The sequence below is a fragment of the Gekko japonicus genome, unplaced genomic scaffold (assembly GCF_001447785.1).
Source record: "Gekko japonicus isolate JY-2015 unplaced genomic scaffold, Gekko_japonicus_V1.1 scaffold144, whole genome shotgun sequence".
Taxonomy (NCBI): domain Eukaryota; kingdom Metazoa; phylum Chordata; class Lepidosauria; order Squamata; family Gekkonidae; genus Gekko; species Gekko japonicus.
In genome coordinates this window covers 692,758-705,808 of record NW_015162478.1, presented here as the reverse complement: position 1 = coordinate 705,808, position 13,051 = coordinate 692,758, and the positions used below count along the sequence as shown (strand labels likewise).

The window sequence follows — 13,051 nt, the reverse complement described above, 5'->3', positions numbered from 1 at the left end:
TTGAAATAACAAAAACCTGCGTTCTTTAGAATATCTGTAATGTGAACGTGAACCAAAACACAAATGTCAGGCTTAACACATCTTGAGTTAGTGCTTTACATATTGGAATACTGGTGGAGCCTTCAGTACTAGTGGGGCATGGGTGTTTGTTAGAGCCAGAGGGGAATTTCAGACAGGTGATATCTCCCGGTAGGGAACCGGTTCTCAAACGGGTTCTGGTCTGTCATTTCAGACAGAACCCGTTTGAGAATCGGTTCCCTACCGGAATGTAAATGCCATTTCACACACAAAAGCTTCAGTCCCGTTTAGGAACCGGGACTGAAGCGTTTCACCTGTCAACTGCTTCTGAGTAGTCTCCAGTTCCCTCTCCCGGTTCGGATACACTTTTTCCCGCCTTTTTTCGCCTGCGCGGGCGATCTCCGGCTGTTTTTTTTTTTGAACGTTCGCTTTATAGCGCTATAGCGCTATAACGCTATAGCGCTATATCAATTCCATTGGAATGCATGGAGTGTTTTTATACTGCTATAGCGCTATAGCGCTATAAATCGAACGTTTTTTTAAAAAAATCGATCACCCGCACAAGAAGAAAACGGCGGGAAAACAAAGCGGTGCATGTCTGAAGTGCATGTCTGAATCGGCTGGTTTCCGGTAGGGGCAAGCCATGTGTGAAATGGCAGCCCTGTACCGGTTCACCTAAAAATGGAAGAATACCAGCTTGAAACCGGGAGAAACTGGGTAATGTGAAATTCCCCTCTAGAGTTTTCCAGCTTTAGTCAATTTGGTTTTACAAACAACCTTACCACTCACTTTTGTGTAGATGTGGAAAGGCTGGTTTATTTTGATGGTTTTTGGGATGAGATGCAATTAGGGTTGCCAACCCCAGCTTTGGAAATTCCTGGAGATGTGGGGGCAGTGACTAGAAAGGGTAGAGTTTGGGGAGGGAGCTCATCAGGTTTGTGATGCCACAGAGTCCGCCCTTCAGACCTGCCATTTTCTCCAGTGGAACTGATCTTTGTAGGCTGGAGATCAGTTGTGATTCTAGGAGAACTCCAGGCCCCACATGGAAGTTGGCAGCGCTATATGCAGTGGGCTGCCCAAGGCAGTTTTTCCTCCATCTTTTCCTTGTTTCTCCCAAAGCCTTTTAGCACCGGTGTTATAGCACCAGCTTTGGGATGCCCTGTCCATTGGTTTATTTACTTCATTTATAGTCAGCCTTTCTCACTGCGGTGGTTCAAGTGGTTAAGACGCTGAACTGCAGGCTGTGGAAGGTCAGTAGTTCAGCAGTTCGAGACCCGTGTGCCGCATGATGGAGTGAGCTCCCATCTCTAGTTCCAGCTCCTGCCAACCTAGCAGTTCGAAAGCAAGAAATTGCAAGTAGATAAATAGGTACCACTTTGGTGGGAAGGTAACAGCGTTCCGTGCGCCGTGGTGTTTAGTCATGCCGGCCACATGACCACAGAAATGTCTTCGGTCAGCGCTGGCTCTTTGGCTTTGAAACGGAGATGAGCACCGCAACCCTAGAGTCGGATTCGACTGGCTTTCAAGCAAGGGAACCTTTACCTTTACCTTTTTTCTCACTTAGATTCAAGGCAGATTTCAAACAACCAGTTTGGTGTAGTGGTTAAGAGTGGCAGACTCTGGAAAACCAGGTTTGATTCCCCATTCCTCCATATGCAGCCAGGTGGGTGACCTTGGGTCAGTCACAGTTCTCTCCAGAGCAGTTCTCTCAGAGCTCTCTCAACCCAACCTACCTCAGAAGGTGTTGGTTGTGGGGAGAGGAAGGGAAGGAGATTGTAAGCCGCTCTGAGAGTCCAAGTCAAGGGCAGGGCACAAATCCAACTCCAACTCCTCCTCCTTCAACAAAAGCCTCCTATAAAAAGTGCAGTAGAGTTAAGAAATACAGAACTGGAAAACAATGCAAACAAAAACCAAAACTGTCTGACACCATAATTCCAACGGTAGGGTGTAAAGGCAGAAGAAATGTCCTAAAAGGAAGGTGATAGATTGTAATAGACTACAATCCTCTCCTATATAAAAGTGATATCCTGAACTCCGGTGACGCAGCTTGGGGGGCGGGGTTCCCCCCGGGCCGGAATTCCCCTGCGGCGGAAATCGGGCCGCGGAAGCGGGGGGTTCCCCGCCCCCCGGCCCGATTTGGCAACCCTAAAATATAATGTTGGGAAATGCAACAAGGAACTTCCTAACCACTGTCCCTAGTGCAGGATAGCGATCAGAAATTTCCTTCTGTAAGAAAAACTCTTAGTGTGATTTCTTAAACTTTGTCTTCAGCTCAATGTCATTTTGTAGCTCAGTTAGCTCTTCCTCCACTACCCAAACTTTCTCAATATCTGAAAATGGGTTTATCACCCAACCTGGAATTTCCACTGAAAGAAGATATTCTAATTGCCCAGACATATCTTCTAATTGCTCAGACATATCTTCATGTGACCTAATGGTCACTAAGAACCTGCAGATCATCATTTTGCATCCCACCTTTCTCTTCTAGCTCAGACAGGCTTGGAAATTGGTATCGTTCATGACAGCCAGATATTGCGTTTGAATAGAGTTAACTTTGAAATAAATGTAGAGATGGCAGATTTGGCCTTAATAAGATTGACCTCATTTCCTTGCAACTGCAAATTCGTTTCATTGAACTTTGCAAATGGTTCTGCCCATCCACCTTCATATATTTTTTGCCTAATAATTAACTTTTCAGTTACTTGCTCCCAGAAGAAAATGGTGTAATCAGAGAGGCATTTAACCACCTGACTCCCCTTTGTAGCTGGGTGCATTCTGAAATAGCTTTGATTTTGTCCCCAAGGCAAAGTGTCTCTCTCCTTTTAGATGCCAGGGTTGTAGCTGAAAAAGGAAGTACTCTGTAATACAGAGGAGAAATTAAGCAAGTATTTATATTTGGGAGGTCATTGTGGTGGTCTAGTTGCTTGAAATGGGAACAGTCAGTGAAGTTGTCTAGTTTCATACAGATGCTGGAAGAGGACAATGATCCTGTCCCAAATCCAGAGAAAGTTAGTTATGCTTAAATTCTGTAGAAATTCATGGGCTAACTTTTCACATTGATTTCCATGGCTCTGGCTCATGGATGGGGTTACTGATCAGTAGTTTGTTACGAAAATGTCAAGAAATCCCTTAGGGAGAGCTGAATAGGTAATACAGACAACTGACTGGAGTGGTGGTATGGATGACTTATGGTTACCATGTAGGATTTTTAAGGCAAGAGATGAACAAAGGTTGTTTGCCATCATTTGCCTCTGTGTAGCAATGGCTTCCTTGGTAGTCTCTTATCCAAGTACTAACCATGGCCAACCCTGCTTAGCTTCCAAAAGTTAGTACTTGGATGGGAGATCACTGGGGAAGTCCAGGGTTGCTATGCAGAGGAAGGCAATGGCAAACCACCTCTGCTCATCTCTTGCCTTGAAAACCCCATGTTTCTTGGGTCACCATGATGTGGTTGCAACTGGATGGCACACTATCATCATCATCATCATTGCAGTAGTAGGAGTCAAACGAGACAAGATGCTTAGAGAGCTGTAAACAGTCTTTCACTGGCTTTTAAAAAAAATAAAATGAGGCGAATTGATGCCATGATTTGGAGAGAGGTTCTGAAGCTTTTCACCTGGTTTTTCATTTTAGAGCAATCCAGGTCCCCTGGCTGGGCTCCTGCCCGTGAGGGGAAAAGCTAAATGTTCCTGTATCTTTTCCTCCACACAGCTAGGAAGGTAGTGGAGGGTAGAGGGTGATTTTGATCAGAAAACTAGCTAGGAGAAAAGGTTAAGCATGCACTTGGACATCCTGACGCTGATCCAATCAGATTCTGAAGATGTATTTCATTTAAAAAGATGACCATGAGATGCTAGGAGCCTGATCACACACCCATCAATATCTCATCCAGGTTGGTCCTAAGCCCTGTGTTGTCCATGTATAATGTGCTAATAAGCCATTTTTATGCTCCGTTGATCCTACATTAAAAATGAGTTGACATGCACCATTAAAAAGAGCTGCGTAATAAAGAGTTAACTTTCCTTAACTCTTATTTTTTTACTGTGACATTATTTAAATAGCAGTGACCATAATCCAGGTGAACAACCTTTTCCGTTTATACTGTGAAAACTGTCTTATTGGGTCTTTGAAGCTGCATTACCTAGTAAACACATTTGAGAAACATCTGCACCATTTTTTCTCCTTTGCTGATCATGCTTCAAGTTTCATCATAACCCTTGATCCATCAAAAAGTAGGAAGAGCCATTTGTTCTTGCGTCCAGTCTGCACAGCAGAGTAAAACCACTTCCTTAGTTTTTGAATAAGTGTTTTATCAGACGAATGCACATTACTAGTGTGTTTGGATAGCTTAGGAATTATTTGTTTATTTCTCTAATGTGTACCAGGGCATAAGCAAATGTATCCTTGCTTGTTTGTCTTAATTATGTTTGGTGAGAAGAGAAGCTTGCTTTGTCAGAATTTGGTGAAGAGTTGGGTCTTACTGGAAGAGAAATTTAAAAAATCCTTTTAAAAAAAACAACCCTTAAAATGCTGGAATATTCTTGGGTCAGGAACACCAGATCTTCGACGTGGTCTCTGTGCTTCACACCTATGGGATACAGTGCGCATGCGCTGGATCGATTGGTATTGTAGCAGGCTCTTAACGATTTTTCGCGCCCAGACCTCGGGCATGCGCAGGAACCCCACCACGCATGCCCAGAGGGGTGGGTGCAGACATCCCACCAGTTCCTTTCTTTCCGCCGCGCTGGAAGCACCTTCCTTTCGTCGGTCTGATAGGTAGCTATTTCTCCTCAGAGGCTCTTCGGATTTCTCTTCAGTTTTCTTCATTTTTCGCTTCTACCTTAGTTATTTATGTTGTTTCTCAAAAAAACCCCACAACTTTGTTTTGTTTAGGGGGAAGTTTTTTCATTTACCTCGCTCTGGCCTTCAGGCTTCTCCCCACCCCCCCACATTTCTTTTTCTTCTCCATTTTGCTTATTTTATGGAGAAGAAGTGGGCCTTTTTCAAGCGTTGCAAGGGTTACGGCAGTAAGCTTGCTCCACCTGACGGCCACACCCATTGCATTTTTTGTCTTGGCGAGACACATAGGCCACAATCCTGTCAGCACTGTGCCAAATTTTCAAATCAGACAAGAAAAAAACGAGCGGCGCATCTACGGGTGACATTACTGGAATCGGCGCTAAATCCCGTCATGGATCCAGAAGCACCGGTAAGACCATCGACATCGATGGCTCCGGTATCAAAGTCCTCGTCTGACATCGTCCAGTCAACATCGAAGCGTTCGGCACTGACGGCACAGTCTTCGGCATCGACTCCCGTGAAAAAGAAAGAGAAGTTGGGTAAAGAGCACAAGTCGGCCAAAAAGGGCTCCTCTAAGTTCCTAAAGGTGGCGAAGTCTGGGAAAGTAGCGGGTTCTGCACCGGGTAATGCCCCTAACATGCCCCCCGCTCCAACGGCAGTATCGGCATTGGAGGCTCAAGCCGCTCCACTGATACTGACCATCCAGCTAATGGACTCTCCCATACACCAGCTAGACCATGACACGCTGGTTGATATGCATCCTTTCTCTGACATTGATAATGTCGAGATCCTCAGTCGTCCCCTGGGCACGGATCTCTCTCCCTCTGCTCAGTCATCGACATCGACGGTCTCAGAGTGCCATGTCGATATCGATGCGTTTTGGCATCGACAGACCCCTAAAAGCACTCAACGTCATCCTCCCCGTCTGTTCGCCGAGGATCGGCCCTTCGATATCGAAGATCAGGCTAATAGGGGCCGCACGCGGAGATGAGATCCTACACTGTCTCCCAGATGCTCCCGCTCTAGGAGTAGATCCCCACGAGTCTTCCTGCCCCCACCTCCTCCTCTCTCCTGGGATCACCGCCAACTGCGTTATTTCTATGGGGCTTATCCTCCCGCATCCATGCCGTGGTTGACTCCAGCAGGTTACTCTGATTGGGATCGTTACTGTGCCCACCAATCACGCTCACCCTATAGAACGAGGCCTTCGGCAACTCTCTCCCATCCTCCGGATCATCCATCTGATGACCCTCCTCGACATCGACTGGATCCCACCGTCAACATATCCAACCAGTCAGATCAAAACCACTCCGGTACAATTACCAGAGCCCGATTCCTCTGACTCGGTGGATGAGGATTCTGATACAGGGGCTTCAGATGTCCACAGCTCCCCTGACCAGCCGTCTCCTAACCAGGCAGTAGCCGATGACCAACCTATCTCTCCGTCTGATAATTTAACCTCCTATGGAGACCGTATAAAAAGAATGGCACACTCTCTTGGCTTTTCAGTCATACAACCACATCCACAGGTAACAGATGCCGTCTTCGATGTTGTGCAGCTAGATACATCAACGGCTATAGCACTACCCATGTCCACGGTCCTGTTACAGGCAGCTAAAGCTCCATGGGATAAACCGTCATTGGCTCCAGTGTCCACACGTCGCTTGGACCATATGTACAGAGTCCAAGAAACAGGAGCAGAATTTTTATTTGCCCACCCTCAACCAAATTCCATGGTGGTCACTTCCTCATCCAAGTCGAAGAGAACACATTCTGCACCTTCTGACAAGGAGAGCAGAAAGTTAGATGCATTCGGATGACGTTTCTACTCTACGGGAGCGCTAGGGGTAAAGACCACCAATTACCTAGCGTGTATGAGTAGATACCAATACACTTTGCGGGAAAGGCTTTCTGAGCTTCTGGTTCACCTCCCAGAAGACAAGCATCAGGCAGCCCGCATCATCCAAAAGGAGGGCATGGTGCTGGCAAAGCAACAAATTAATACCTCTAAACATGTCCTAGACACCTGCTCAAGGACAATGGCTTCAGCCTTAGCTCTCCAAAGGCATTCCTTCTACGTAATACTAATCTACAGCCAGATACTAAGTCATACGTAGAGAACCTCTCCTTTGATGGCCTTGGTCTGTTTAATAGTACCACAGACACCATATTACAAGATATGGATAAAAGCATAAAAGCTTCTTGTGCTCTGGGCGTTTCCTCATCCACGAGGCAGCAATACTGACCCTGGCAAAAATGCACCCCAAACCGTAAATCTCCTGACCAGCAATGCCAGGTACATCCTCTGGAGGCCAGAAGCCCACATTTCAGAAACTGAGATTTGGATCGGGACAACAGTCTTCCCAAGCAGGGTTTTTGTCTTCCATATCTCCCAGTCACATCCAACCCGTCTAAACCCTTTCCTCCAAACCTGGCACCTCATCACCACAGACGAATGGGTGCTGTCCATCTGGACCCAGGGTTACCGCATAGAATTCATTCAGAACCCTACTCCTGTCTTTGTCTCCACACACCCTTCTCCAGCCCTCCTGGAAGAAGGGTCCGTCCTTCTGTAGAAGCAGCCATCGAGCCGGTGCCACTGAATCTACTGGGCAAGGGATTCTGTTCCCACTATTTCACTGTTCCGAAGCAGGATGGAGCCGTTCGGCCAATCTTTGATCTACGGGCGCTAAACCGCTTTATGAGCTACCACCGTTTCCGCATGGTGTCCTTGCAGCAGATTCTGCCACTTCTCCAGAAGAACGTCTGGATGGCTACCCTCGACCTCCAAGATGCGCTACTGGACTCCATGAATTGCACGGCCTACCTGCCACAAAACAGAGCAGCCGACATCATCAACCTAGCCACTGTCATCCGTACCCGACCCTCAGTGACGGCCTTTCAAATACAAAGGCTACTCGGCCTCACTGCTATGTCCTGGTTTTGCCCAAATTAAGAATGCGTCACCTGCAACTATGGTTTATCTGCAATTTCAATCCAGAACGAGACACACACTCCACCCACCTATTCCCACCTATCAAAGTACAGGACTCTTTACTTTGGTGGACTGTCCCTTCCAACTTATTCCAGGGAACACCCTTCCATCCTCCATCACCCCAAATTACCCTAACTACAGACGCCACCCTCTCGGGCTGGGGCGCCCACATGATGGGACTTTGCGTCGGAGGCAGATGGGACACACAGAAACGAAATCGGCACATAAATTTTCTAGAACTGCTTGCGATACAGTTCGCTGTCACCAGTTTCCTACCCCTAATCAAGGGGAAGTGTGTCACGGTCCTTACGGACAATACTACTGCCCTCAGTTATGTGAACAAGCAAGGGGGCACCGTCTCCCAATGCCTCTGCGACCTTGCCCTCCGGTTATAGGACTTCTGCATCACCCACAACATCTTCCTAGTCGCTACGCACATCCCGGGACACATGAATGTGCAGGCAGACCACCTGACTCGGGTGGGACTCAGTCTCCACGAGTGGGAAATGAATCTAACTTACCTTTTCCCACTCTTCCGCAAGTGGGGGTTCCCCCAGATAGATGTTTTTGCCACCAAGGCGAACAAAAAGTGCCCTCTGTTCTGCAGCCGAGGACCCACAGTCTCTAGGGGATGGTCTCCTCTATCCGTGGTCCAGAGAATTTCTCTACCTCTTCCCTCCACTGCCTCTGCTTCTGAGAGCGGTCTGCAAAATCATCAGTGACAGAGCGGACTGCGTCCTCATAACCCCGTGGTGGCCGCGACAACCATGGTTCTCAACCATCCTCAATCTGTCAGCGGGGGTCTACCACCAATTTCCTCCAGCACAAGACCTCCTGTTCCTAACCGAGTTCCCTCTCCTTATACCACAACGTGCCATGAATGAAGTTGACAGCCTGGAGAGTAGCGTCAACAGCTTTTCTGCCAGCATAGCAAATGTCTTGCTAAACTCGAGAAAGCCCACTATGCGAAAAGTCGTATCATTACAAATGGCAAAAATTCTGTTCCTCCTTGGGTGATGATGCCCCTCGAGCCACCTTCGCAGGTCTCGAGAAAGTTTTCGAATTCATTCCTGTCTCTCGCTGACTCGGGACTTTCACATTCCTCGTTAAGGGTTTATTTGGCTGCACTTTCGGCCTACCTTGTTCAAGTTGAGGGATGCACACTGTTCTTGCATCCACTCTCTAAACGTTTTTTGAAGGGGCTGTTGCACCTTTACCCTCCCATCAAAACTCCTGTCGTCCCCTGGGACCTTTCCCTGGTCCTTCGCCAACTCACCAGGAAATCTTTTGAGCCCCTTGCAATTGCGACATAAAATCCCTGTCCTGGAAAACAGCTTTTCTGGTCGCTGTCACTTCAGCAAGGCGAGTTGGAGAAATACTGGCTTTCAGACATGACACTCCTTACTTGTCTTTTTTGCCAGACGGCGTCCGCCTTCTACCTGACATCTTGTTCCTGCCAAAGATAGTGTCAGAATTTCACCTACAGACAGAGGTCTTCCTCCCGGATTTCTTCCTGGCTCTGACATCCCCAGAAGAGAGGCTGTTACATACGTTGGATACGAAGCGTGCGCTTCTGTTCTACTTAAACAGAACCCGTCCAACGAGACGTGACTGTCAACTGTTCGTCTTCTATGTGCCAGCAAGGCTAGGGACTCACATCACGGCTCAGCGTTTGTCAAGGTGGATTGCAGGTCTCATCCGCCTCTGCTACCTTATCGCTAAGCAGCCATTGCCTGGCCCTATCAGGGTTCATTCAACCAGAGCTGTTGCAGCCTCAACTGCCTTCCTCCAGGGCGTTCCCCTAATGGACATTTGCAGAGCCGCTACCTGGGCTACGCCTAACACGTTCATAAGGCACTATGCCCTAGACGTTCGTAAGAACTCTCGTACCAACATGGGATGTCACATCTTATCCTCGGCTTCGCGGTAATGACCTGCCAGCACCCTCCTCCAGGTAGGACACTGCTCGCTAATCTCCCATGCGTGTGAAGCACAGAGACCACGTCAAAGATAAACAGGTTGCTTACCTGTAACTGGTGATCTTCAAGTGGTCATCTGTGCATTCACACCACCCGCCCTCCTTCCCTGCTGCTGTCAGCTTCTACATTTTCCATAGGGGTTGATGGGCATGCGTGGTGCGGTTCCTGCGCACGCCCGAGGTCTGGGCGCGAAAATCCGTTAAGAGCTTGCTACAATGCCGATCGATCCAGCACATGCGCACTGTATCCCATGGGTGTGAATGCACAGATGACCACTCGAAGATCATCAGTTACAGGTAAGCAACCTGTTTTTCTCTAAATTCTACAGATGTTCTGAACAGAGCCAGTTTGGTGTAGTAGTTAAGAGCAGCGGACTCTAATCTGGAGAACTAGGTTTGATTCCCCATTCCTCCACATGCAGCCAGGTGGGTGACCTTGGTTCAGTCTCAGTTCTCTCAGAGCTGTTCTCTCAAGAGTGGTTCTCTCAGAGCCTCTCAGCCCCACCTACCTCACAGGGTTGTGGGGAGAGGAAGGGAAGGAGATTGTAAACCATTCTGAGACTCCGCGTGAAGGGTGGGGTATAAATCCAACTCTTTCTTCTTCTTCTGGCAACATTAATGAAGCTGTAAAGAATATGTACCTGTGTGCATACCAGAGTCATGTATAGGCAGAAGAGCTGTGCTCACTGGCCTTACAAGTTCAGCATAAGTTGTGAAGGAGCTTCCACATGTACAAACCATATATATGATTGGGGACACTTGAAAGAGCTGGGGCCCCCAGCAATGTTCCCTCTAAGCTGTGGAGTCCTGTGAGCAAAAATTCTACTTTGTGAGCGACTGGCATTAAAGTTGTGAGTAAATTAGTTTGTTCTGGAGCCATTCTTCCTGAGCTAAGGCAAAAATGTGTGAGCTGGAGGTTAAAAAACTGTGAGCTAGCTCACACTAACTCAGCTTAGAGGGAACACTGGCCCCCAGTCATATGCACCATTTATATGGGTAGGATCTTTCAGCAGATATGCCTTAACGTAGTGGTAAGAGACCTCAAAATAATTTAAAAGTAAGCTAAATTGTCACAGAGGACCAGCTCTTCCAGTATGAGCTTGTGCAAAAGCTGTGCTCTCTGAGTCAGTGTTTCCTTTTTGTTCTTTCTTACAGGGAGGTTAGGATTGCAGTGGGCCTGATCCAGGACTTTCTTGGTAGTTGCTCTGGAACCGGGCACAACTTGGAAGTCTGAATTTCACCTTCCTTTCCTGTCTCCTGTGGGACAATCTAGTTCAGGAGAACTGTTAGCTAGGTTGGCTGATACTGGTTTTAGACTGTGTGTTACATACTGTCAGGTGACTTTTGACTTATGGCGGCCCTAACATCCAAAACATCCTCTCATAAACAGCCTTGCTCAGGTCATGCAAACTGAGGGCCTTTGTGGCTTCCTTAATTGAATCAATCCATCTTACGTTGGGTCTTCCTCTTCTCCTGGTGCCTTCATCTTTTCCCAGCACTGTTGTCTTTTCCCCCCAGTGCGTCTTGTCTTCTCATGGTGTGACTGAAGTACCATAGTCTCCATTTAGTAATTTTGGGTTCTTAGGGAGGGTCCAGGTTTGATTTGTCTTTTTTGGCACGGTATCCTAAAATTCTCATCCAACACGGTATCCTAAAATTCTCATCCAACACCACATTTCAAATGAATCACTTTTGGTGTAGTGGTTTGGTGTAGGGGTTAAGTGTGCAGACTCTTACTATTACATAGTAACAGGGAATACTGCCATATGAATTATCTTAGTCTTCAGCTACACTTTCTTACAGTTAAGGATCTTTACTAATTCCTTCATGGTTGCCTTTCCAAAGTCTCAGTCTCCTTCTGATTTCTTGGTTGCAGTCTTCCTTTTGGTTGATGATTGAGCTAAGGAATAGAAAATCTTGAACCATTTCAATTTATTCATTGTTAACCTTAAAACCACACAATTCCTTTTGTCTTTTTTTGAGAGCCAGTTTGGTGTAGTGGTTAAGTGCACGGACTCTAATCTGGGACAATCGGCTTTGATTCCCCACTCCTCCACTCTCAGCTGCTGGGTGACCTTGGGCAAGCCCTAGTTCTGTCAGAGGTGTTCTTGAAAAGAGCAGTTTCTGTCAGAGCTCTCTCAGTCCCACCTACCTCACAGGTTGTCTGTTGTGGGGAGGGGAAGGGAAAGGAGTTTGTAAGCTGCTCTGAGACGCCGAGTGAAGGGCAGGTTATTAATCCAATCTCCTCCTGCTCCTCTTCTTCCTCCTCCTCCTCCTCCTCCTCCTCCTCCTCCTCCTCTTCTTCTTCTTCTTGATGTTCATCTGTAATCGTGGTTTAGATTGCCTGATGTATATTTTAGATTGGTTTTTTAGACTGGTTTTGCTGTTTTTATGTGTTTATGTTTTTAATAATAATATGTCTGCAGTCTGTGACAGTGTGGACCATTTTCTCTGTGTGGGAGGGAACAGTATAGAAATATTGAAATAACTGAATATGCTTGCATTTGTGGTCCATGGCAATTTCTGTTTATGTCTAATTCAGAAGATAACATATTCATCCTCTAGCAATGAGTTTATATTCAATAGGCATTTCTATTTTTTTTTCCCTTTTCCAGTGGATTTGATGGAGATAAAAGAAATCCGGCCTGGGAAAAATTCAAAGGATTTTGAGCGGGGGAAAGCTTCTCGGCAGAAAGATGATGTTTGTTTCACTGTATTCTATGGTACTCAGTTTGTTCTCAACACCTTAAGCTTAGCAGGTATTGTGTCTTGTTTTACTTTCTCCCTTTTCTCTTGGCCTGAGATGACAAGCCACAGCTGCAAGCTGGCCTGTGCCCTGAACATATGGAGCCATTCACTGAATTTCCGTAAAAAGCACCTGGATTATATTTATTTGTTTATACCTTGCACTCCCAACAGTAGACACATCTAAACTGTTTTCCAATTTATAATTAAAACTAACAAATCTCGCATTTAAAAACAAAACACATCATCAAGCAGGTAGCCAAGGGGGAAAAAAGCTGTAATTTATAAACTCAATAAAAACTGGTCTTAAACCCCTTCCAAGGAAAGTTAGTATCCAAAGGTCATTTCAAGGAGGAGGAAGGGAGAAGAAAAATCAAGCTGAAGTTTCAAGAAGAAAGGTGCTTTCACTGGTGATTGGTAGCATTGTGCCCAGTTTTAGCTCTCTGATGGGCTCTCTTTTTAAAAATTTTCTTCGGACTCAGGGTGATTCTGCATCTACCATTTGCTCCACATTT

The 13,051-nt window shown here is 46.6% G+C and overlaps 1 protein-coding gene across 1 annotated transcript in view; it reads left to right on the top strand.

The window, feature by feature from the left end:
- Positions 1 to 13,051, top strand: part of PLCG2 (phospholipase C gamma 2) — a 98,336-nt gene that overhangs the window by 31,344 nt on the left and 53,941 nt on the right. Inside the window, exon 3 of the mRNA XM_015405807.1 lies at positions 12,407 to 12,550. Within this exon, the coding sequence (XP_015261293.1) occupies positions 12,407 to 12,550 (144 nt within the window). The remainder of the gene's footprint in view (positions 1 to 12,406; positions 12,551 to 13,051) is intronic.